This window comes from Adelges cooleyi, unplaced genomic scaffold (genome assembly GCF_023614345.1).
Source record: "Adelges cooleyi isolate 19-005CV unplaced genomic scaffold, UGA_ACOO_1.1 ACOO_flye_CR_arks_rails_tigmint_CR_PRNA_31, whole genome shotgun sequence".
NCBI classification, from domain to species: domain Eukaryota; kingdom Metazoa; phylum Arthropoda; class Insecta; order Hemiptera; family Adelgidae; genus Adelges; species Adelges cooleyi.
In genome coordinates, this window is record NW_026095981.1 from 284784 (window position 1) to 312507 (window position 27724).

The 27724-nt window shown below is 28.5% G+C and overlaps 4 protein-coding genes across 9 annotated transcripts; 2 read left to right on the plus strand and 2 right to left on the minus strand.

Moving 5' to 3' along the window:
- Positions 1-6474, plus strand: LOC126839911 (lipase 3-like). The gene is made up of 8 exons (XM_050575362.1): positions 1-326; positions 1024-1213; positions 2213-2342; positions 3258-3513; positions 4144-4290; positions 5055-5139; positions 5663-5805; positions 5875-6474. Exons 1-8 carry the CDS (start codon positions 258-260, stop codon positions 6025-6027), a joined length of 1173 nt encoding a protein of 390 aa, XP_050431319.1. The 5' UTR covers positions 1-257; the 3' UTR covers positions 6028-6474.
- LOC126839910 (phospholipid-transporting ATPase ABCA3-like) lies at positions 6453-21895 on the minus strand. Of its 5 annotated transcripts, none has more exons than XM_050575359.1 (22): positions 21878-21895; positions 15114-16726; positions 14893-15047; positions 14587-14742; positions 14365-14436; positions 14077-14215; positions 13749-13998; positions 12771-13085; positions 12630-12689; positions 11980-12053; positions 11329-11441; positions 10989-11223; positions 9906-10129; positions 9560-9842; positions 9374-9499; positions 9023-9232; positions 8688-8954; positions 8374-8618; positions 8160-8307; positions 7441-7651; positions 7160-7376; positions 6453-7093 (listed from the first exon to the last, which is right to left on the minus strand). In XM_050575359.1, exons 2-22 carry the CDS (start codon positions 16720-16722, stop codon positions 6914-6916), a joined length of 5289 nt encoding a protein of 1762 aa, XP_050431316.1. In that variant the 5' UTR covers positions 16723-16726; positions 21878-21895; the 3' UTR covers positions 6453-6913. The 5 variants fall into 5 exon arrangements, with proteins under 5 accessions (XP_050431316.1, XP_050431314.1, XP_050431313.1 ...); XM_050575357.1 differs by lacking the exon at positions 21878-21895 and adding an exon at positions 18218-18676 and having other exon boundaries at positions 11989-12053; XM_050575356.1 differs by lacking the exon at positions 21878-21895 and adding an exon at positions 18218-18676.
- Positions 20344-25065, plus strand: LOC126839912 (coiled-coil domain-containing protein 130 homolog). 2 transcript variants are annotated; one of them, XM_050575365.1, is made up of 6 exons: positions 20344-20365; positions 22400-22631; positions 22860-22971; positions 23035-23295; positions 23359-23497; positions 24202-25065. In XM_050575365.1, exons 2-6 carry the CDS (start codon positions 22432-22434, stop codon positions 24408-24410), a joined length of 921 nt encoding a protein of 306 aa, XP_050431322.1. In that variant the 5' UTR covers positions 20344-20365; positions 22400-22431; the 3' UTR covers positions 24411-25065. The 2 variants fall into 2 exon arrangements, with proteins under 2 accessions (XP_050431322.1, XP_050431321.1); XM_050575364.1 differs by lacking the exon at positions 20344-20365 and adding an exon at positions 20714-20904 and having other exon boundaries at positions 24202-25064.
- On the minus strand, positions 24459-27579 carry LOC126839914 (S-adenosylmethionine mitochondrial carrier protein). The gene is made up of 6 exons (XM_050575367.1): positions 27363-27579; positions 26786-26942; positions 26611-26717; positions 26266-26536; positions 24870-24999; positions 24459-24662 (listed from the first exon to the last, which is right to left on the minus strand). The coding sequence occupies exons 1-6, from the start codon at positions 27426-27428 to the stop codon at positions 24539-24541; spliced, it is 855 nt and encodes a 284-aa protein (XP_050431324.1). The 5' UTR covers positions 27429-27579; the 3' UTR covers positions 24459-24538.
- Positions 27580-27724: the final 145 nt, after the last annotated feature.

Consider the following 27724-nt stretch of genomic DNA (forward strand, 5'->3'; position numbering starts at 1 on the left):
GATCTACAGTCTACTTGACTAAAAAAACAATTGTAAGTAGTATTTTCTGATGAAAAAACGCACAATATCCGTATACGTGCAGAATTTATATTGTTATTTGTATACTTGCTAAGCTAAATTTGGTATCACAAGCTTATAAAAAAGCGCCAAATATGTTTATTAAAATTTAAAATAAAACATTTAGATACAGTTTCAGTGTAATTATAATTTACAATTTACACTTAAAATTTATTTTAACAACAACTTAGATCGATAATATGATTCGTTATTTATTGATTTTTACGGTTTTCATCGGCGCACAACATTCGGTTTCATCCCTAACTACCGTAAGTACAATTATTAAGAATTCACATTAGGGCGGTCGTTATACTTGAATTTAAGCTGGATCTCTGCAAACAGGTTCTAAATAAGGAAAACTAAATACTCTAATTTGTTTGGGTTTTAATTTAAATTCAGTCGTCCCCCTGTTCGACCAGGTCTGTACGATTGCATTTAAAAAAATATATTCATATAAAAATATATTTTTTTTCTTATAATTTTAAAGTTCAATTTATGAATTGATATTATGTATTTTCTGTTACATACGTATATATATATTTTTTTTTTTGAAAATAAATTATAAACAAGTACATATATTTACGAATTCTTAAAAATACATTAGGTAAATGAAGGTTTGCCTTTTGCCGTCGCGCTTTTATCATCAACAAGTATAATTGGGGGGAGGGGGGATTTCTTAGGATCACAACTACATTTTTGCCAAACTTCTTGCTCGAACAAACAAAAAAAAAATGTATTCAAATAAAAATCTACAAAAATTCGAATATTTGTTTTTACTTGTTTAACCCACTTACAGTGTTCCAACATAAAAAATCGATAAAAGGATCATCCTAATATACGTGCCGTACATAACCGCCATTTGCACCAATCTAAACTCAATTTTCAAATAGAATTTGACCTATACATTTGTTTTATGTGTGTATTACATTTGCCTGTCTACCAGACTAATATAAATATATTTTATAGAGCGATAAAGCTAAGACTTATGGATACCCTATTAAAACGTATCACTATAAAACTGAGGATAACGCCTTGGTAGGCATGGAAAGGATACCTTACGGAAAACGGAGTAACGGAACAATCGGCAAGCCTGTCATTCTATTGCCCGGAGTGCTGGCTAGCTCAATCACGTTTGTATACAAAAACACTTCACTTGGTATGTTTTTAACCGTAAAACTTAATAAATGAATAAGTATTTAATACGAGGGGGGGGGATACTATCCTATAGTTATGTCAGTTCAATGTTAGACTGTAGAATGTAAGAATTTTAATTTTTTTTTTAGGTATTTCAGATTTCTTAATTTTTGATGTTATAAAAGATAAATTTATTGTCGAGGGAATTACAAAGATGAATTATTTCAAAAATAATTACTTGTTGCTTGTTTTTTTTTTTTTTTGAGATAATAATTTTGGGGAAAAGTTGGTCAAAAAGTTTGGGCAAAAACAAATATTAGTACCGTCAAACTTGCCGTAAATTCTCATACAAAATGATATGTCACATCCTACTCACATAATTTTTACTAATTATTCATCATAATTCAATAAAAATGATGTCACCTCTTAATTTGTTTGAGAATTTTTCATGAAATAGTAAAGTATAGGTTATTTTTATTTTGACAATTATTTAATTAAGTAATTTTGGAAACTCTTAAAAATCCAGTTTTTATACTCTTTAGGGTCTAATACATGTAATTTACATACATATAGAATATGTCCTATACCTATACCTAATTAAACACGCAACAAAGTGAATATTAGAAATTTAAACAAACGTTTAGAACAACAACCGATTGTTTATCAAACTTATTCCCGAGACGTGTTTTATTCCTAAGCCATCTAAAGTAGCATATTTCAATATATTTACTACCCAATTGACAGCTTAACCACCCGGAGCATAAAAATGGGTTAACCTAGCCGTCAATAAACTATTATAATACACTTCATCTCGTGCCCTATAGGTTAGAAATACTTTTTAATAAAGACTATTACAATAAAACACTGCAAAGATTTTCAAAAATCAAAAAAGAATAAATTTAATTCAAAGATAACTGTTTTTTTTTTTTTAATTATAAAGGCTCAATGTATTTGTTATTTGACAATAATTAATAGCCATAAAGTAGGTATATCGTATTAATGATGATTTAACCATTTTCAGCATTTTTTTTGGCTGACGCTGGTTATGATGTTTGGCTACCAAATTATAGGGCTAATGGTCTGTCACTAAAAGTTAAAGATCCACAAACTGGAAAAATTCTTAAACTGTCGAAAATGAATTGGAACTACAGGTGAGAATTTACTTAACATAAGCAAAAATTAATATTAAAACTTATTAGCATATCCAAACACGAAACATGTAATTGTTTGTGAATTTTTAACGGAATTGTTGAGGGGAGGTGGCTTAAAGCTAAATCTATTGACATGGAATTGGGAGGCTTCGGGGGGGGGGGGCTTATCCCCGTAGATCTATGCTCTGCAATATTGATCAGCTTTCATTGGACCACACAAACTGAATAGGGCGGTGTTTAATAATTGTTTTCAATGTAAGTTACAGTAAAAATTGTTTTCATACTATATTTTTAAAATATGACAATCGAAAAATTATTATTTAAAAGAAATTGATTTTGATAATTTGATTGTTTTTTCAACCTTACCTACTAACTTATACCTATTGACATTTGTTTGAAAATATTTCTCAACATATGTACTTTGGGCATTTGTTCACTATATTTGTTTTCACGAAAGTTTAAAATCCTAAATCCATCGATTCGGTCATATTAGTTAATAATAATTACAGATATAAGTTTGGGACGAGGCTTTATGTCTCTTACACGTCATGTCACAAAGACAACGTACCTATTACATGTATTTTAATTCAATACATCATTCTTAAGTAGAAACTCGTTAATGTTTTTTAATGTCCAACAAAATCAAAATATTTTTTATTTTTAAAAAATGATATCATTACAATATATAATTGTCATTTGTTGCTGTCGACCTATACAACGCAATAAAAACGGTGTCATCCCTCAATTGCAAAGTATAGGTTGTTAATTTTTTTTTTTTTGATAATTAGATACATAACAAGTGATTTTGGAAACCCCTAAAAATCATGTTTTTACGCTTATTAGGATCTTTTTACATAACACTGGAATCATTTAAAATAAATTAATATAAATATTTAAGTATGATTTTTATTCAAGTTTCCACGAACTGGGCATATACGACTTTCCTGCAGCCATTGACTTAGTACTAAAGGAAACTGGACGTGATAAAGTAGACGTAGTGGGTATTTCATTGGGGACTACTATTTCACTTATCGGGCTTTCAGAAAAACCAGAGTACAACAACAAAATTCGAAACCTTGTAATGATGGGACCTGCTGCCAAAATGAAAAACTCTCTCAAAATTAGACCCCTGCAGTATGTGTTAGCTAAACTGTACGCACCTATGGTGATAGTAAGTATTAATACATATTGATGAGGTATATATATATTAGGGTGTACCAAAAAATTTTTTTTTCTTCTTCTCTTGACATTATGTTCCTTGGGATAAAATAATATTTCCCTATTTTTTTCAGATTTTTAAAATTATTTTTAGAGGTTGCGAGCATCAGTTTCCTAAAAAAAATATTTTAGGGTACTATTAAGAGTATGTATATCAATGTTTTCGCAAATTTTACTTTCTAAGGCCTAAATTAGTTGGATAGTAGTTTTTTTTGTAAAAAAAAAAAATACTGGTTTATTCCTCTTTTTCTAATGATAATTTTGTACACAAGCAACATTTGTTTAAAATTGATATTTATACTTGAAAAAAATTTTTTTGGTACACCCTTATATATATATATATATTTATGAAAGGTACAGACTTTTTTTGTCCTACATAAACCTAATACTTACATATACCTAATATTTATTTTAAACAAATAGTATTTACAATATTTTACAGAACAAGCTAAAAATATTACAAAATGTTTTTTTTTTTATGATTTAAAGAGTAGCTCAATGTGCTAATTCTTGTAACAAAAAAATACAACGTTTATTGCAAGGTGTTTTCTACATTATATAAATTGTATATTTTTTTTTTCAGACTGCATTAAGTAAATTTCGATATATTAACGTTTTTCAAAACCCAGATAAACAACTACTAGGATATTTGTGCAGAACTATCTTATTCCGATATCAGTGTGTACACGCCATGACTCTTTTGCAAGGTGTTTTTACTCCGTTCAAATACGTAAGTGTAGTAACATAGGTATATTATTTTCAGTTAATATCAAGTGCTTAATATTTTTGTATAATACTGCAGATATATTTTTTAAAAAACCCTTATTCGAAGGGGGGGGGGTGTTACTGTTTCTCTAAAAACGTCTAGAACATATACTTATATGTAAGTATACGTATGTAAACTTATCTATAGAAAGATTCTTCTAGGAAATTGAGCATAGACCAATACTTAATTCTTCAGTGGGCCAACCTGTCAAGTCCAACATTGGCAAAATAGAGATTTTAACACAGTTTTCGAAATTTTTCAACTTTACATTTTTAAAACGGATATTTTATTTTTGGACATTTTATGTGGTTTTTAGGGTAGGTATAGCTTGAAAACTAAGTGCGATAAAAAAAAACAGTAGGTATTTACTATAAAAACACAAATTTTGAAAAAACCTTTTGGCATGTAACCCACGTGTACCTCAAAAACAAAATATATAGTTTATGGTAAACAACATTTTTTTTTTCCTAAAAAAACATTACAATTTTTCATTATTTTACTTAAGTTTATTTAAATTATAAAATAGCATACAGTGAATTATAATTTATAATACAGTACTTTGGGGAGGAGGGAGTATAAATCTATCCAGGGATAAGGTCTTAGCAGTTACATGACTAAAACACACTCGTTACTCGTTAGTACACTAATTAATAAATGAACTAATATTTTATATACATAAAATACATAACTATAACTGCATTACCTACGTTAACATATTTTCTTTGCAGGATGTCGTCGCAGATCTTGCAACTACTTATCCACAACCATCTTCTACTAAGGCGATGATACACTATATTCAATTAATGATGTCTGGTAAGTCGAAAAAATGTTGGTAGGTATTTAAATTCCAAAATTCGTTTGTTGCCTACCCCTATAGTACCTATATTAGGTATATTAAATGCATAGTCGAAATATTTTGTAATATTATTTATTAATGACAGTAAACAAAATTTACCTTTTATAATGATTTTTTTTTTACTGTAGAGATGGTATTGTACCTATAACCTTGTACTTATACCTTGGATTTTTTTTTTACTAAATAGTTGGCTTTAAAATATTATACATACCTCACTCGGCAATATATTTACCAATAAAGTTAAGTATATAATTTGTGATTGTCGAATGGGTAAATTTTGGAGGGGTGGCTTTTCAAAATCAAATGGCAGCATACAAGTTTGTTTATTAAAATCAGAGTGATATTATGAAAGTATCGACGGGTCGATACTTAATTTTAAATAAATCCCGCTCGAGTTATTAGCTTTAAAATCAAAATCGAATCTTAAAACCATTCCCAGTTGTGTATCGAAGCTAAAAATGTATGTGTTTTTAATTTTAGGTCGATTTTGTAACTTCGACTACGGGCCGGACGAAAATGTGAAGCATTATAAATCCCAAGTGGTTCCAGAATATAATGTAAGCAAAATAACGGCGCCGACGATTCTGATATACTCAAAAACTGATCTCGTCACACCTCCTTCGGTAATTCTACTATTACTTGATGTCTAAACATGTTTATTTGACCATACACGGGCAATGTACATTTTTCAGGATGTTAAATGGCTGTTTGACAAAATGCCGAATATTAAGGACTCCTATTATATTCACAAAATACCGTTCAGCCATCAAGCGTTCATACTCGGCAACAATGCTCATACGGTCGTGTACCCTTATATCGCAAGAAAACTCTCAGAAAACGATTGATTCGTTCGTTATAACTGAAAAACAAAATTTGTGAATTGTCATGAAATAATATTTAACAATTTTAATCTATCTATTTACATAAGCTTTAAACATTAAATATCTACTATGTTAACTTACTGAATAGTTACCGTTAATAAAATGTATTGATCAAATCAATTTCTGTCCATATCGGGGCTAACAATTCAGTTTCTTTTCTTTAACTGTTTAAACGGATCTCTTGAGAAATTATCGTACTATAGGATTCAGTATTGAGGGCCTAGTACGTAGTATAAGAACAAAAAATGAAAATTTTCTTAACTCCAATGTTAATAGTAGTTAGCTATTAAAAAAAGAAAAAAACATTATTATTGAATAGAATGTCATTTTTTTTTTTTATATTATTTAATACCTTGTTAGAAACAATAAAATATCAGTATAGTAATTATTAAGCACCGAATCTAAACTTCAATTCACTGTTATGACTAACACAAATAATAAAAAATTGTATAATATTATCATAGTTTGTATTAAATTATAATAATATAATCAAATTAAAGTAAGTACGTAATCATATGTAACACTGTTCAATCATCCAACTAACCGCCAATGGTTTGTTTCATTTAAGTTATATAGTAAAAAATATAGAAATAATAAAATAAAGTAGAAACTTCTAACGCATTCCTATGGATAGTAAAAAATTAATTTAAAAAAATACAGTATAAATATCTTTACAGTACATAATTTTCTTTAAACAGAATAATTCAAATATTTGGTAAGTTGGTAATAAATAATTGGTCTCTAAAATAATGAAATAATAATAAGCTAAGGAACTAATTGTTTTAATAAATATTATAACACACAAATAAATACTTTTTAAGGAAAAAAAACATCACAATATCATTTCTATTTATGCATCTGTGTTTATAATAGCTTGTTTTTTTGCAAACGCTATAAAAACTTGTTCAAGAGTTGTATCGCTAATAGTATAGTCTTCGACGATCATATGATTTTCTTTGATTGCTTTCATATGACCGAATATATCGGACAACGGTACTCTCGGATTGGTTATGTGATAATTCAGTAATCCCTAAAATAGAATAAAAATTATATACATTTTATTGATAAGTACAATTTTTTTTTTATAATTTTCAACCTTATGTTCATCTTTCAAATGAATATCTGGAGCAAACTGTCGTTCAATATCTGATTTGAGTTCACTCAAATTGTTATCACTACTATCGATTAGTTTTATTATAACTGTAAATCCTTGACCATAGCGATTCTTCAAATACTGAATATTACCGATACACTTCATCACACCGTCTACCATTATTGTCAAACGGTTACACAGGGCTTCACATTCGTCCATACTAAGAAAAAAAACTATAGGATTAAAGAGCCGAAATTTTTCAATAAAACATTCATGAATTTTACCTATGAGACGTAAGCACGACTGCTTGACCAGCCCTTTGACTCACGGCCAAAAGTTGCCATAAATTACGTCTTGCTACAGGATCCACGCCACTTGTTGGTTCGTCTAAGAATACGACTGGTGGATCTCCTATTAGAGCTATAGCAGTATTCAGTTTTCTCTTGTTACCACCACTGTATGTACCGCAAAGTCTGTTTTTATATTCTTCCAGACCTACAAAAAAAAAATTATTTATACAATACAAATTATAATGTTTATGATTAAATTTATATATATATATATATATATCGTCTCTGATACTGCAACAGCGCATATCTCAAAATTTGGCCAAATGAGATTATTACCAATATTGATAAATCACGTGCCGCCGAAAATATTTTGTTAATAATGTTTTTTTATCAGACTTATAAGTTGCACTGTAAATCATAAAAATGATAACAAAGCTTATATCAAAACCTATTCATTTAAATAACTTATTTTGCTTCTCCTGAAAAGACTTGGAATTGAGATACGTGTTGTTGCAGTTTCAACAACGATATACATATATATATATATATATATTTTTTTTTTTTAATGTAAATATACATAAAAAGAAATAATAACAAATTATTAAGTTGAGTTAAACAGTGTAATTTACATTATTAATTTTTGATATGGCTTATATATTTAAAATCATTTTTATTTAAACGTGCTTACAAATTGTTATGCATATTTTAGTTACCTAAATCCTTAATCCATTTGTCTACGTGCTTCTTAGCATTATTCGGCGAAATTCCTCTTAAGATAGCCATTAATCTCAATGTTTCTTTGGCAGTAAGTTGATCGTTGAGTGCATCAAATTGTGGACAATAACCAATCATCGACATATACTAAATAAAAACATGTTATCATTTTTCTAATGGTTGTATAATTATTTAAAAAAATATATATATTACCTGTCGGAATGACGAACTAAGTTTATAAACTCTATCTGTTTGAATAGCGGCATCGCCATTTGACGGGAATGTATCACCAGTTAAAACTCTGAAAGTAGTTGTCTTACCCGCACCGTTTACTCCGAGTAAACCAAAGCACTCACCGGGGGAAACGGTAAAACTAATGCCCCGAACGCCGGTGAATTTAAAACTGAACTTTTTAATCACACCGTCCACAACCAATAATGGTGACTCTGCATCGTCGTCTAAGTATAATATTTATATACTTGTTAATACAAAAAATTTAGATCCATTTCAAACACAGTTTTGCTTACTTGTACGGACTTTAGCAGCGTCTACTTTATCTCTTTCGCCACCAACATCAGGATCTTCGTCATCGTCTTTGTAACTCACTCCAGAACCGACAATAGTGTTAAATATAAATTGATACATACGAGCAAATACTTTATAGTCCATCAATAGTATAAAAAAATAGTAGATCAAACTGCTGAATATTAAAAATAATAGCTCGCTCAATATGCCATCTGGATTTTCGGTTGAAGCAAATTCAAAATATTTCTTGGGCTTAAAATCTGCAGAACCTAAAAATCAAAAAAAATTTAAATCTTAAAAACTGACTTTTTATAAAAATTGCGTTTTAAAGAATTACCACTACACGCTTCTTCCATGTCGGGCGTTTTGCATATTTTACACCGATTGTTTTCCCACGATATCGTAACAAAACCCACAATGCAAGAGGAATATGAAAAATGAGGAACCAACAAAACAATGTATCTCACTATATGAAACCAAGTTACCTCATTATCTGGTTTCACTAGGATGGCTTTTACCAGGTATAAAATATTGTTGATTATCAAACCTGTAAAATAGAACGTTTTAACATAATCTTTATGTCGTACCAAAGTGGCGAGGCATGAGGCCTAACAAGTGGCCAGACATCGTCTCATTGCCTTCTAATATGCTTCGCCACTGCAAAAATAAAAATGAAATAGAAACTTACCCAATATAAAGTTCACCGCTATGAACAATGATATAGAAGAAAGTAATGACTTTTTGAAGAAACTAAAAGAATATGCATAAAATATCGAGCTCCACCCGTACGCAATGAACAATACCAAGAGGGTCCCTAAAACATTATTTTGGAATATAATTTATTATATTAAGGACAAACAATGTGGCAACTTACAGAGCTCGTCTGGACCGGTAAAGATTCGGTAATGATCGTAGGAGTACATGGTTATCATAGTTATAACGATAACGACCAAGTAACAAATATAATCCCATATGAAACAAACACACCAGTACATAACAGGGGACAGTTTCGTCATCATTTGTAAGTGTTTGAAGCCGCTCACTCGCTCGTTTAAAGGCATTGCAATGTAATAACTTATGAAATAAAGCATACCGGGCGAAAACATAGTAAGCCACACCAGTACTATTTGCATTTGAAAATTATTTCCACAGACACTCTATAAATAGATGAAAATAAATAAATAATATACAAGTATGGTTAATTTAGTTTTAAGACTTACGTTGTCTGTTATTTGAATTGGATCGTTTGTCACTGAAATGGACATTTCATTATTTCCAGTTACTTTTTGTAACAAAGCATTTGTATAAAGATTTACTGCTATTCCAGGTGTGTGATACGCTATATTATTGAACATTACGGTTGTGTTGGTATTGTTGAAATCGCCAGCAATCATAACATGTGATCTGTACTTGAATACATCATTCGTACACAATTCCAACATGTCTGTTAAAATATAATAAAAAACAATTTAATAATAATTTAACTAACTCAATAAATGATAACAAACATATTGATTTGAAAGAATATATTTTTAAATTCAGAACATGCTGTTTAAAAAAAAATCAAAGTTATTTAACTAGTAAAGCTCGGAGCAACACTATTTGAAAATAATAGTTTATTTAAAATAAGTTTTTCTTAGTGCATCAATTTTTTATTTTTTTTTATTTGAAATACATTATTATTAATTGTTTTATAAAATTGAATTAATTTATTATTTAGAATTTCTAAAAATAATTTTTTGAAATACAATCTTATTTTACTATTTCAAATAATCTGTTATTTTAAAATAACTTTTTTTTTAATTTATTGAAATAATTTTTAGCTTTGGTGGGAAGCTGAGAAGGTATTGCTTTACAATGATGTTTTTTTTTTTTTTTGTGTCTGTACCCATATCTCGTAAACCGCTAAACCGATTTTTTCGTGTTCCTCTCCGTCCCCACTATGCCCCGACCCCACTATACTGGCTTTTTTTAGTTTCAAGTGAAAATAAGATTGTATTTATTATAAATACATTTGTTTAATTAATATCATCATCATCTAGCTGAACAAGCTATGAAAGCCCAACGTTGCCATTAAGAGATGGTTTCTTGACAAATTCGCTATCCGGGATAGGTCGTCAATCCGTTGCCGGAGAGGGAGATAGCGGCTTCTTTTTATCAGAAGACTGCTCACCCAGCAAATGGAGCGCCCAAGTGTCAAACCAGCAACATTGAACACTAACACACTGCCGCCTTATCCACTCGGCCACTCCTCCTCCTCAATTTGTATTATTAACAACTTTTAAAATTTATATTTAAATTACCATCAATTAAATTATGACTAGATGGTATTTCGTGGACAGTAGCTTGATTCATTTTGGATATATCAGCAAAGCGGGATTCTAAACTGTTAGACGAGTCATCTCCAATACGGTAATAAACATTGCTATCTTTATAGGCACTTAATACCAAATTTAACCCTTCTTGTATCTTTGATGCTTCAAATAAGTCGTAAGTCGATTGCATGGTAAATATTGTTGTAAGCACTGGTAATAAACCCTAAAGAGAAATATAATTATATTACTTGAACTTGGGTCATTATTAGTTGTTGATTAACACAACAAACTTATTTTTTAAAAAAATTTAAAAATACAAAAAACTTACGAATATAATTGTTAAAAACCATCTTCTAGAAGAGTACACTGCTTTTTTGGTCAAGAGTACTGTGAATTGATTTTTCATCAAATTATATCCAGTCATATACTTTGGCATTAATGCTAAAAAAAAACACATAGAAAAATAAATATATTAAATCTGGGAATCAATTATATCATTTTTAATAATTGTTTTTTTAAAGTTAAAACTATAAAAATTATTAATAATATAAATGTATTTTTATTTTAACAAACATCCAAATAGTAATTTAAAATAAACTCTAACTTTAAATAATTTAATATTTTATTAAAAATTAAATAAATAAATCTAAATAACACTAGATAGAGCTTTCTTTTCTAAGGAAAACTGTTAAGATTAGGACGAGAAAAAAAGTAATTTTTTTGGACTACATTAAAAAACTTAACCAATAAATGAATGGCGTTATGCAGAAAGCAACCATCCCACAATGAACTTTTTGGATAAAATTTTAAAACAATGATAGATAGAGCTGCACTTCAATGTTAGTTTGGTTGTATTTTGTAAAATACGTAATCTAAAATTGTCTATCTTGTTCTACTAAACTCTCGTGTTTCATAAATTTGATAGATAATTGCTTTCTGCATAACGCCATTAAAATATTAAAATAAAACTTGTAAAAACCTTGATTACTTTGGTTAACATCTCCGTTTGTTTCTCCTTTTGGTTCATCTCCGTAGTCTCCAGATCCAGCAGAACTAAACAAACAAAAAATGAGCATAAACATAACAAAACTTTCATAAATAACATGATAAATAGAAATTAAACTTCAACATCATATTAACAGGTTAAATAATAACCATATTATTAGTTAACTTCAGTATCTTGAGCGAATTTTGCCAACTTGGAAGTCGGGTGACTATCTGATATTTTTAGCAGGGTCCCGCATCAAACCCTCACAAACCAGCCCATACAGTTTCACACATAAAATGTCAAGCTCAATGTCTGTTAGGTTAGCCTTAATGAATAGTATTAAAATGTAGAAATAACAAAAACTGTGCAAAAGTGACAAATAACTATACTCTGTTCCAATTAAATTTAAACCAACTCAAATTGGATTTGTTCACCAACAGCATTATACACTTTTTACTAACCAGTTACTAATGGAGCATGACAATTAGCCACTTGTTATACGACTGGGCTCACAGTTTTTGATTTACTAAGTTTGAAATAGTGTGCATACCCGCTTCTTATTGTTTGAACAGAGTATAGTAATATAAGGTTCAAATCGTGATAGAAACAGAGCTATTATTACATAGGGAAATAATTCTCACCGCTGAACTTTGTTGTTGTCTGAAGTATTTGCTAATACTGTTGAATGAAACTTACTAATTCTATTCCCGTGTTTTCGCATTAAAAATAGTTTTAAAATAATAAAAATGTAAAATTATTTAAGTATAATATACACTACTCACTTAGGATAAATGTCACCTGTTGTCGGATTTGTTATTTTAATGCTCTCTATTTTCAAATTTTCTTTTTGAAATTCAAGCCCTGAAAACAATGTACTAAACTGAGAGCGACTCCTTGATGGCAAGTTGTAAACTAATTGCAAGCTCAAATTGGCCATCAACGAAAACTCTGGTACATATTGTTTTACTAGAGCAGTCACATTATCAATATTACAATCCACTTGCTTGGTGATAATTAATTGATAATTAGAGGGGGCGCCCACTGGACTGTGAATGGGTGAATCGTCATCGATATTTTCTTGTATATTTTTTCCAGCTCTAATACAAGAAAAAATATAATACACAGTGTGTATCAATTGTAACAGTAATATTTGTATTAATTTTTAAATTAATATTAGAACTTTAAACTTCAGGTTTCTGTATTAAATATTTGTATAAATAGAACAATACTGTAGTTTTGTACAAACACAAAATTAAAAACAACAATCTTAAAGACACAAAATCGGGTTGTAATGGATTAATTCAATTTTAAAAGCCTATCTATCGGTTACACAAATACCAATTCGAAAATATTTCAATAGTTAATACAGTGGTTTCCAAACTTTTTTGACTTGCCGCGCTCTTGTTATTAATGAGGTTTTCTCAAGACACCCAAGTCAAAGCATGTTAGTATGAGTTTTTGAGTGTTTTTTTTTCAACACTTTAATCTTTATATAAAAAAAGAATGTAAAATGCTTAACAACATATAAAACATACATTGGGAAAAATTTCACAGCCTCTCGGTTTAGGCCTCTTCTGTATTTAGATACAGAATGATCAATTTAACATAAGTTATGTTATTTGATGAACATTTTATCAAATAACTTGATAAATAATCAAGTTATTTGCATAATATGCTCCATCCTCGGTATGCTACGTTCCTATTGTTTTTTACAATTTTATTTGTTAGTTGAGTTTATTTGTATATATAACCTTAGTTACCTTAAGAAAACTTCTTCCATTGTTGTACAAGCTACTCCCATTCCAGTAATACCAAATTCTTCTTTTCTTAATTCTAGCATTCTAAATAAGTCTGGAAACTGATCGGTGTTTTCACTTGGTAAATTGTAAACTACTTGAGCGCTTAATGAACTTTGAAGTTCTGCTTCTGGGACAATCTTTAATATACTGTTTGTCATTTCGTTTACATCACAAGATTCATTCTTAATAATGGTCAAATGATATCCAGTTCCTGTTTTTTTACAATTTGTTTTTAAATTATTATTTTTGATAGTTATGTTTCCAAGTAAAAAGTATATAGTAAATATACCGTAAGCTTTTTTTAAAAATAACGATGTTCCATAGCAAATCACTTGTCCGTGATCCATGATAGCAATTCTATCTCCAAGGACATCGGCTTCTTCCATAAAATGTGTAGTAATTAGTATAGTCCTCTTCCCTCTTATAGACTTAAAATAGAAAATAATATAATAATTAATTAAAACACTAAAATAGTGTACAGCAAAATGTAATTTATAAGAAATAATGACTTAAAAATTGATCTCACATTTTAGTGGTCTAAAAAAAAGTTATTTTAATAGTATTTTAATCAATTTACCAATAACAAATCCCACATTTCTCTTCGTGATTCAGGATCCATTCCTGATGTTGGTTCATCCAATATTAGTATCTAAAAAATGTTTTAATTATTAACGTTGGCAAAAAAAAAACCTTAGTTTCTTCCACACATGTGAGCATACATATGTGAACATGTTGGAAGGGTGTATAGTCCTCTTAAAAGATCAGCTAACAATTATTTCAACGGTTTTTTATTGCTCACCTCAGGATCACCAATCAGCGCAATTGCAAGCGATAGCTTTCTCTTCATTCCTCCAGAAAGGCTCTTCACCAGTTGATCTTTTTTATCTAATATATTCAACAGGGTGAGTAAAGTTGTCCCTTCTGAACGTGAATCGCTATACGATAATCCTTTAAGCTGTAATTAAAATTAATCATGACACTTAAAATAAACATAGCTTGGTACTTGTGTATTATACAGACCCTCCCCCCTGATATTGAAAAAATAGGGGGATCCGTATGATACATAAGTGCCTATAATTCTCTAGAGGACCACAGCGGTACTTACCATTCCGAAAAATAATAAATGATCAAAAACTGTCAAATACGAAAACAATAAATTATGCTGAGGGCATAGGCCGAGACTTTCCCTGAATTTATCTAAATTGTTAAAAATATCACGACCATTTACTGCAACACTGCCATTAGTGGGCGAATACATTCCTATGGACATTAAACAATAGTAAAATATGAAATCTGGTAACTATAATTATTTACACTAATTAATACCTGTGATAATAGACATAGTAGTAGTTTTTCCAGCGCCATTGTGACCCAACAAAGCAGTTATTTGTCCTTTATATATTTGCAAATTTACCCCATTTACAGCATGACAATTACCAAAACTTTTGTACAAATTCTGCACATCGATACCGACCTCATATTCCGCATTAACTTTTTCAAATAATTTGCTTTCCTTTTTTGACACTGGTATCTTAACAATATCTTCAGACGTTGACTTTGACCAAGTACATAAGAAATTTATTGGTTTAGCGATGCCATATTGTCCTGGTTTGACACAATCCATGAACCACGCAATAAATGCATACAATAAACTGTCAAGAATTAACATCAACAATACTAATCCAACAGAAAACTCATCATTTTTTCCGTTAACAAAAATGGTTGAAAACTGAAGACCATAACCTTGTGTTTCCAGTGACGCTATTGAAGTGTAACCATTAAATAACGCCATGTTTGGCAATAACATGGAAAACAATTTGATTTTATAACCAGCCGATTTTAACAATTGAGAAGGTACGCTATATGAAACCAACCACAACAAAACACCAATGTTTGTGGCAAGTATGGGTCTAGAAAAAAAACCACTAACTGCAAAGGAAAAAAATATTCCAGAAATTATATACACCATAAGAAATACTCCAAACAGCAATGGATTTGTGTGATTTAACAGTTTTCCTCCTTCCTCGTTTTCTCTTACACAGCATAGCCAAACAATTATCACGACCGATATCAAATATGCCATTATGTTATGCAACAACCAACCTGCCCATATCATCCATGACTTGAGGCCCATCATTTTCATTAACTCTTTGACACCGGATTCTTTTTCTTCTACAACTCTTTGAATTGTGTATGAGCACATCAACAAAAAACTTATAACTGTGAACATTGGTAATACTAACTGAAATATAGTCGTGATATCTTGAATTATGTATTTTGCATATGGATACGACTGAATCGCAAAGTTGTATGATTGTATGGTCTTAGCAGCTTCGGGGTTATTAACTTGAATAAATGATTTATCCAAAGCCAATTGTAATGCGAGAAATCCAGTTTTAAAATATGTTTCACCAGAATCCATTGGTCCGGGTACTTCTAACGTTGGAAACAATAAATCGGTATTCCAAACTTCGTTTGTACTTCTAATTTTATAAGTAAATTTTTTAGAATCCACGGATCCGATGAAAACTATTCCAAATCCTTCCCTTTTTGAACTGTTGTGCATGTTTATGAATTGTGTTATCATCTCGCTTTCGCTGTTTGTTGTTGTCACATGATTAGGAAATATTTCCAATAAACCCATAACATTAAGCATTACTTGCTCAGTTTTTTTATTTTTAGGAGTGTAAATAAAATTACTATTAGCGGAATATTTATCTATAAAATCCTTGGTTAAATGTTCTTCATAAATAGGATCTGGTATAGACGCATTCACTGTGATTGGACCATTATTAGGTACAGCTAATTTTGTATTCAGGTAGACCAGAAAGATAAATAACAATATAGGAATTGTTATTTCAAAAATCGAACCAATCCAATGTCTTTTGCGTAAACGTAAGCTTTTCCAGATCAGTACCTTAATTTTTAACCACATTTTACTGAAACAGAATAATATTGTTTTAAATAAAATATAAATATCAAATGTTATAGAAAACATGTAATAACAACAAATGTAAACACAATAACACATTTTATAATTAACTAGCTTACAAAAAAAAGATATGTTGTCTACGCTAACAATCTTAATAATTGGATACGGACATTGATTAATATTTAATGAAATGGGAAAGCGTACAGCAGTTTTGATGGGAAAATAATTAATAAAGTATCCTTATAACTGTATAAAAAAGTATACATTATTATAGGCGCAACTAGGGGGACTTGCTTAGGGGACTTTAGCACCCCCAAAATATACAAATTTTGATAATACTAATATTAAAAATACTTTAAATACATACTCTGTTCAAATTTTTTATTTTACAATATTTTTGTTCTCAGTTATTATATTATTTTATTATATCTAATAATCTGAAGATAAAAATTATGTTTAGTCAGGTACACATAATTTTAACACCCCCTAAAATGAAGGTCTAGTTCAGACCGGATACAAGGGGGGGGGGCATGGGAGCAATAGCCCCCCCAAAGCTCAAAAAAAAAGAGGCTGGTGAAAATGATTATAGGTATACATATAATTTACATTTAACTTTATATTTTATAGAATAATATCAAAACTTGCATGAGAAAAACATTAAACTATTCTTATTACATATTTCTATATTTAATATAATATTTTGTAAAAATGATATTGGTTTTCGGTCAATTCTATTTAAAATTTGTTTTTGTTTATTTATTACAATAAAAATTTAAATTATTTATTGAAGTTTACTTTTTGGAACTAAAATATAATGAAAAATAACAATCATTTAGAGCACCAATAGTCTGCACGTAATAAAAGTTGTGACATTACATACTAATTTATACCCATTTTGTTTATTTTTTAAAACTAAAGTTAAATATTTGTGATACAAAATTTTCTTTTCGTAAATACATAGTATGATTTACTCACTAACAGTATAATTGTAGTTCAGTAGGTTTACCAATTAAAAATCGTCCATAGGTATATCAAAGGTTAAAAAGTTTTTTGCGACACTTTTGCATTAAGTGACATAAGCTCTAAAGGGCTATATACATTATTATGAATTATGATTTATGCGGTATCTAATTGTAGTTGTATTGTCAATGATCAATTTGAATAGTACACTCACAGTCTACACACTATTCACTTAAGGATCGGTCAAACAAAAGCGGACTGTCCGCTTAACAGATAAATGAAAAATTGTTTTTTCGCCTCAAGATTCTTATTAGTTATTATACTCGAAACCTGCCCAGATTGAATATTTAAAAATACTGTTAACACGACTATAACAAATATATTTTACTCATATGGTAGATCAACGTCATCCAACCTCCTTAATTCGTAATAGTTTAAAGGACAACTTATTGAAATTTAAAACAGCTTATTATTTATAAAATTCTCATATCTTATCTAGTATAAATACACTTGTGTAATTAATCTAAATACGACTTACCCCATTTAGTCGAAGTCGATGTAGTTGAAAATACTTAAAACAACTTTTTTAATATTTTATTTTGATAACAGTCATAAACATTACTTTAGTAAATTACTACAGTAACTTTTGCCTGTCAACACCATTAATGTAATCATATTCTTCCACGCCAGACTAAAAGTTAATACAGTTTAGTGAAAAGACATTGATAATTGATATACTTGAATTCAACTAAACAACTAAAATTCCACAAATTACAAACAAAGAATGAAGACCAATGCTTATAAATTATACTACAATGCCTTTACACAAAACTAGGTACGTTCACTGTTCACACTTCAATCTTCATTGATACAGGAATTCGGAACGCTGTTAAAATACGGTGACAGTTTATGGAACCATAATGATAAGAGTCACTAATATATTTTTATTTTTCATTATTTATCATTTATCAATAACAAAATAGGTGTAGCGACGTCGACAAAATTAATCAATACAACGTAGAGCGTTCAACGTCACCGATGTAGATTTTAACGACAAAAAAAAATTTAGTGGGAGTGCAAACTTATACATATTACATGCTATTGGCTACTGAATAACACCACACACCTCTCTTTTTTTTTTATAAGTTATGACTAATCCCACACAGCAATTACTGTTATATTTGTAAAATTTTTGAATAATATTTATCATTAATCATTATTGTCAAAATGTTTTTTAAATCATACATTTTAGCAGGAAATCGTAAATGTTGCAACAAAATAAATAATTCAAAAATACTTGCTAAATATTACAACTGAAAACATGAATAATAATTCAAACACTTAAATAAATAATCTATATAAAATATAATTTAAAAAAAAAACGTTAAGATATATTTCTAATTTTCTGTGTGAAAACCAAATAAATAAACAATAGATGTCGGTACAATAAAAAAAGACAGTATAAGCATTAAGACATTTACATTGAATTAACCACGAAGAGCATATTGTTCTATGTAAAGTTTCCACTTTCTTGCGGGACAAACAAAGATGTTGGCAAATAATTAAAATAATAATTTTAATATTTGATACTGTGGAATAAAAAATTAGAAATGGTAAATTTAAAAGCTATCATAATAGTATACCCACGTCCCACATTAAATATTTATACACTAACTACCATTTAATTTACTTGGTATTATTTGCCAATAGTGATATTTGTTGTCTTAATATAGGTTGACCCCGTAGATTAATATTTAAACACGAAGTTAACTGACCGTCGAGTATGGATTTTTTCCATTTTTATAAGTAGCTATGCTATTAGTGTTATAAATTATAAACCGTAGTAACCGTCAGTTATTGTGAACCTATTTTTCTTTTATTGATATTTTTTGAAAATGTTATTTTTTGCTACTTACTTATATATATATATATATATATATATATATATATATATATATATATATATGTAAATAAGTTGATAAAATACGTATAAGTACCCATATCGATAGCTATTTGATGACAAAAGTTCCTAGACATACTAGACTGCACTTATACCAACAATTTTCCTTCACCCTTTAGAACTCTCTAGACTTTCTGCTGATAATTATAATTTCATGGTGTGCTTATTTTACAATAGTTATACAAAGAACTATCAATTAATAAATTCAAACATGGGTTTTTTAAAATATATTTAAACGTGTTCATCACTACATTTTTTTTTACTGATGAAAAAAAAATACATCAAAATAAAATTTTAATCAATTAAACATTTTTTTTAGTTCAGCGGAGGTGTCATACAAAAAGTGTATGGCTAACATTTTAACAAAATATAATTAGGAACTCGTAATTCGTTAGAATATAGCGTCTATTTCTAACTCGCTTATAGTGTAAGATTGTATAGGTTCGGGGGCTATTAAAATAATTTTAATTTTTTAGGCGGATATCGGAGTACAACTCTTGGCGTAAAACCGACATAGCGATAACGTTGAGGGTCATTTTGGCTTAGTGTTTAATATTGATATTACAATTTTAAATTGGCATTAGTTATTATTTATAGACATAATAATGAATATAGAGCCCGGTTCACACTGAGGCAACGTTCATTAGTTACTACATGTTTCGCTTACGGCTAGATCGAAACATCAAACATGAAAATAAATAGGAACTAGGAAGCAACTGCAACACGGTAAGTGTATAGCGTTGCCTTGCCTTTAGTGTATACCGGGGATTATGATCTATCGATCTCGGGGATTATGATTCATTATTCATGTTTGATATTTTCAATTCAGAATATGGTTTATGGTGTTTAACATAAACTAAGATCATTAATGTCTTTATAGGTACCTTTTTGTATATGGTTATAACTTATAAAATATAAAGCTATATTAGCTGTTACCCATAGACCTATAAAGATTTCTTTATAGGTCTATGCTGTTACCTGTTAATCTTGGTCGGACTCATAACTGATAACGTTTTTGATAATAAATCTGTGTCACTAAATTGATGATAACACTATATATTATCATTAAGATTTAAGCCTAATAGACTAAATAATACAAAACGACAAATAATAATACAGTACCTACTATATTATTTTAATAGTTAAATTAAAAATATAATAATGCTTTAAACTAACTTAATAGATTTTATCTGTTAAAGTCTCAATTCATTTATTTTACCAATAGAATATTTAAGAAAAGGGCTTGGTTTTAAAGCTTGAAATTGGTAAGCATTTAATTAAGCATTAAGCTTATCAACAAAATTTAAAAATATAACTGTTTCTTTCATATAATTACTCATATATAATGCATAAGATTGTTATTTAATTATGTAAAATAATGACAGTCCAATGACCACAGCTGTCGCGGACTATATTTAATAAAAAAAAAAAAAAAATTAAGCATTAAAAAAAAAAAATTTACTGACTAAATAATGTATATAATAGTAATTTTTAAGTTTTTTTATTATTGTGTTATAAATGTAATAAACTGAAATTGTAATTTCTTTGATAAATTTACAACTAATAATATTAATAAGTTTATGTGACGTATAAGAAAATTTTAACTCAAATATATCGGTGATAAAATACGTATAAAATGTTTACCCAACTTAAAATAATAACAAAGTAGTTCATTGTTATTAATTTCACTTACAGTGAATAAATAGTTGTTTAAATTATTAAAATAATTATAGTAACAACTTATTATTATTATCTGTTAAAATAATTAATAGTTATTTTACTATCTTTTTAAAACGTTTGACATTTTTTTTTTATTCGGTAAGTAACATTTAAATAATAATTTGTGCAACTTACAATAAAAAATAAGATGTGTTCTTGAATGAATAATAATTAGTTTAATGAAACAAATAATTATTGTTAATCTAGATTAACCTAGATTTTAGGTTAAACAATTTTTTTTTTCTAACACTTACTATATAAAAAAAGAGGTTGAAAAAGTAAAGCAAGTAAAAAAGGCAGAAACACAAAACTATAAATTAAAATTTATATTGCTCAGCAATATGAATACTATGCATAATATATGAATATTATAGGCTACTAAAAATTCCTATTAAGAGGCTTATCTATTTATTGTAAAATCACTTGTATTATTGACAGATTTAAACAACATGACACATTACATATTTCTCTTTAAACACTTAAAATGGTAATAATGAATTAGATACTTCAATTGCTTACTCATACAGCTAGTGTGAAACGGCTGGGATGGTTTTGAGCTTTGGTGCAAGAGTACCAAGTTTGATTTGCTCTGGTTGTGTTGTTGGTGCTGATTATTATCACCACTAATGGCTTGACGGTGGCGGAGGACGTTTAGAGGATAAAATTATAGTGTCCTTTTATGCATACCTATGTGTGTGTGCTACTAATTTACATATGTGCTTAAATCGGCAGTATCGGCTAACCTAACCTAACCTTAATTTACCATTTAAGTTTCAAAAGTTACCCCTCCCCTAAAACTAGCTTCTGAAATTTTTTTTTAAAATTATTATTTGATAAAAATTAAAATTGTTGTTTCATATAGGATTTTTTTTTCAAAATCGTAGTATATCATAAAAAAATCAGGTTTTACCTTTATTATTGAACACATAGTTATTGTTGAAACAATTATAAAGTTTATAAATAAAACTACTATTGTTTCAAAAATAAACTAATAATTTAAACATTTTTTGATATAGTACTTCTAAAGATTTTTTTTTACAGAAAGCATATTTAAGTGACCTTTATTAATCAAGATGGGTGAGCGTAAAGGACAGAATAAATACTATCCTCCAGACTACAACCCGGCAGTAGGAGGACTAAATAAATTTAAAGGTACTCATGCCTTGAGAGAACGAGCTCGCAAACTCCATATGGGGATTTTGATCATACGTTTTGAAATGCCCTACAATATTTGGTGCGAAGGATGTAACAATCATATTGGAATGGGAGTCAGGTAAGTAATGTCTATAATAAAAGAAGAGGACAAGTGGCTAAGTGGGTTTGTTAGCAATAGCTACAATAGTTGCCAGTTTGACATTTGGTCTCAGGCAGTTTCGTTAACTAAGCGAAAAACTGCATAGTCAAAAGAAACTGCCATCTCTCTTTCCAACGACAGGCCGACAACCTGTCTAATGCGTTTAGAAGCTTGCTTGGAATGATTAAGTGATATATTTTTAACTAGGTATAATGCAGAAAAAAAGAAAATTGGAATGTATTACTCAACACCTGTGTATCAGTTCCGAATGAAATGCCATCTTTGCGATAATCACTTTGAAATTAAAACTGATCCTGGAGTATGTCAATTTTAAATTTTAAATTTGATTACATTATTATTTATTTTTATATATTAAAAACAGAATTTAGACTATGTGATTGTAAATGGTGCACGTCGCCAAGAAAACCGATGGGATCCTATAGAAAATGAACAGATTGTTCCGGAAGATAAAGATACTAGTAAACGTTTGTTCGACGATGCCATGTTTAAATTGGAACATGGAACTGAAGATATCGACAAAGCGAAAAAAGCTGCACCAGCTCTTGTAAAACTTCACGATATACAAGATTCCAAATGGAATGATGACTTTGCTGCAAACTCTTTGTTACGTAAACAGCTTAGGGTAAATAATCTAATTTAATATACTAATACTTTGGCAATTAAACATTTTAATTAAATATTTTAGACACAAAAACAAACAATTGCTGCCAAAGAAAAACTTGACAATAATTTAAAAGAAAGATTGTCATTAAGTATTCCATTAGTAGATGAAATCGAAGAAGACGCAAAAATTGCAAAATTATTGAGCTTCCAAACATCTGACAGTAAGCATTTAATTATATATACACTCAGAGGTGGATCATGTAAGAAAAAGCCTACTGTCCTAAGAATTAGTAAAGCCTATAATATGATGCTCGTTAAATAAAATTTGGCCAAACAGTTTTGAATTTCCAAATAATTACAAATCATTTGTTCCCCACATAAAAAATATAATAATTATTATGTAAAGACATATATATATATATAATCTGTTAAATATGTTTTATTGACAATTACTAATTTCGTTAGTTTGTAAAAATTATTTGTTCTGGACACTTAAATATAATTTTTTTGTATACTAACGGAGAGAATCATACAACAAGAATGTTTTTCTACTTAAAACACAATTCTATAAAATAAGTCATGTTTCTATCCATTGAGTTTATAAAAAAATTATATTTAACAAATTGACTCTTGTAGTTTCTACAATCATCGATTAAAATGTCCATTCCAGAAAAAAAAATTTTCTATTTCAAGTCTCAGACGAATATTGTATTCGTAATAGCTTGGACTATTAATCTAAGCTATTAAGAATATTTGTTCTTCTTGTCGATGAGTCGATGCAAAAGTTGCATTTTACTTCAAAACTCTGAAATTGAAAATGATATGCTCTAATGAGATAGCCACACCAAATTTTATTTTATTTTTAAAGTTAAATTGAAAAAGTTATTGTTATACTATTACAACAAATATTTTACTATTTTTACAGGTACGAGGACAAAACGAAAACATTTTATTCAAGGACTTCGTAAAATACCCAAAACTAAATTGAATAAACCAAAAAAGCACCTTGATGTTGGCATTGTTCAGTCAACAGCACCAACCAAAAAAGAACAACCACCAACTTCGACAGCTGTTAGTGGTTCTATCCCATCTCTTGTATCTGTCGATTACGAATCATCGCATTCATCTGATTAATATTATTCGCATAAAAATAAATTTAACTACCAAAATATTATAAAACAAATTATAATTTTTTTTTTTTATGAACATCTACTGGTAACGAAACAATAAGTACAATATATATTTTTATAAACATAAAAAAACTATAAATACTTGTCTCTCTTTTTCTTACTTTCTATTATTGTACAAGCTTTTTCGTATGAACCAAAAAAGAGTGCACCACCTAACATGATAAACATAACTCTCGGTAGGAAACCAGCAAATAACCTGGAAAACACATATATCATTTGATTATTCTTTGTCACACTATTTAAAATAATTATTGTATTTTTATTATTCTTTCATAGTAGGGTATAAATTATGGGATTTGTGGATAATTTTTAAAAATTTTCAAGATTTTATTTTTATAGAATGGTTTGAAAATTAACATAGACGTACAGTCAAAATTCAAGAATTCATAATTAAAAAAATTACCCATTCAACCCTTTTGTCTTATAAATTTTGATGAATACATTCTTCAAATTTTGTTCATCGGCATTATTTGCTAACATTATTTGAGTCTTGGTTACATCAATAGGTGTAGTTAACGCTGCAGCTACACCACCTAAAAATTAAGTGATTGATTACTTAGTTAACTAATTAGTAATCAAAAACTATTTCCTTAGTATTTGATAAATTTTATTTTATTTGTTATACAAAAAAAATGTGTTTGACAAATTGTATGGTTTCAAATTTATTTAAAATACATTTTTATAAATAATACCTTTTTTTTATGTATGATAATTTACATTTTACTTATTTTCATATATAACAATTTAAATTTAATTTATTTGTTATAATTGTATTTAAAACCACTTCTTAAATTTAAAAAGTGTGGTTGGCTTTAATTTTGACTCAAGTTTTGAGACTAAGTTTTTACTTAGACAAACTGCATAATATTTTTATAGTAATTAAAATTTAAGAAATGTTATTAAAATAATTATACATTATGACAAATAATGAATAACGACATGACTATAAAAATATAATATACATATACTAAAAAATTGATGCGAAATAGTGATATGAAGAGTAAATGATTTTCCCAATAACAAACTTCAAAAACCAAGACTTAAGCAATATCATAAAACGTATAGTTTGTCAAACAATTTGTTTTTTTTCTTTTATCAACTCTTTTTTTTAAAACTTAATTTTTAAATTTTTTTAGAAAAATAGTTATTTAACTTGGTTGGCTATTCATTTTATTTATTTAAAATGCATTTTTGTTCGGCATCAAATATTTTATACTATACTTAATTGTATTAATAAAAATCATTGACCTTTCCAAGCATAGACGGTTCAACTGTAATTCCAATCTTTCTACTCTATTGGTTAAGTCTTGACATCGTTGAATTAAGCATTTATTGCCAATTGTACATCCATGCTAAAATATAAGTGGTAAATTTTATTTTATAAAGCGCTTAAGAATTTCGGCAATGTCTGTTTATTGAGTGAACATTTTTTTTTTTTTAAATACATGAGTTACTAAGGTTGCCTGTTTGAACTAGTAATGTTATTATGAGTTTTAACAATAATATTTCTATTAAAACCTAAGCTTGGCATAGCTAAAAATACTCTGAAGTATTGTTTTAGTTAAGTTCGAGAAACAAGCTAGTTAGTAGGTAACTAAGGTTTTTAAAAATTAGTTTTTTAATGGTTCTTGACATTTTATCACATTTGCATTGCATTATTTTGGTTGCAAAGATGAAACTAGGCAATGTGTATTTAAGTTTGTGTAAATATTTATGTTGAGCCGGTTCTGTTTTATTCAAAAACAGGTTATTTTTTTGTAAAGAGTGTCATATATTATTGTAATAATTAAAATAATAACCTGCAATAGAACCACATAAAGCCACCTCCAAAGGAGTTAGCGGACGGCCAGTGAACACTTTAAGTTCTTTTTTTAAATACTCCCAAAGCGGAAGTTGCAACATTGAGAATGGTACGTCTCTTATAACAGTTGTCCAAAAACCACGGTAGAATCCACAAATACCTTCACTTGTATATGCTTTTTTAATAATTTTGACAATAGATTCTTGAGTAGGAGATGCTTGACGTCTTTGTTTCACTATTTCTATAGGTACTTTAGTCACACAACAAACCTAAGTATTTAACACAATGAAAAGCTGTATAAATTTTATATTTAAAAAATAACATACTTCATTAGAAAATATACCACTTCACCAGCAGTCCCTGCACAAATATGAACAATTGGGGCTACGTTATTTGAAACATTTGGAAATAAATTTTTAAAACCATCGTAAGTCCCGAAAAATAATCCAGCTAAAAATGAAGACTTTTATAAGTTTAAAAAGGTGTTTTACTACAATTGAAATGTATTATGCTCAAACCTGTCAATGGAGCACCAACTATGGTTGGTGTTAATCCTTTATAAATGCCTCTAAAACCTCCCGATGGAATAAATCCATATTGACTTTGTAACCGAGTTTTTAATGTATCTAAAGGAAATAGCGCAACATCAACTATAGTACCAGCTGCCGCACCTGCCTAAAAATAATCGATACAATTTATTATAATAGAATTTGAGTATTTTTAAATGTTATAGGACAACCGTGTTCATTAACTTAGACTAATATATAATCAAACTTTTTTTAACACTGATAGCTAAATTAAAAAAATGTATGTGATAAAAAGGTGATTTTATAGGACAGCAGTTAAGTTTTTCAAGAAAATGTCAAATTTTATAAATTTTCTTCTATCTGATTCTTTGTATGAAATATGTATAACAATACTAGTTTACTACTATACTACCATGACTGTGAAATAATGTAAAAAAGTCTAAAAAAAATTGATAATTTACAAACGATAAGTTTTAAGCAAAATAATTGAATCTACTTATTTAAATTTTGCAAAAGTGAAATTACAAGTACCTATATTTATCGATAAGTTTATTTTTATTAGTCTTACAAATAATGATGTCGAAAAAAGTCTATTTCCGTCAATAGGTAATGAATTCACTTCGAGGGTCGTCATAGTTTAGATTCTGGTAAATTAAAATGCAGTACAAAAAATCAGAAAAAATTTTGAATTATATAAATATTGTTTATTTTTAATTTTTAAGCCCTGAGTGAATTGTGAATTGATTTCTTTACTATTTAAAATGTAATTTTATTTCAGTTTTCATCAGCTTTTTATATCAAATATATTTACAAATTATCAATGGTTACCTTATCCAAAAAAAAAAAAAAATGGTAAGTAACCGACTACCAAATAATATTTTGCCGGCGAACAGTTGTTATCACTGGATTTGTTGTTGTTGCTTTTTTTTT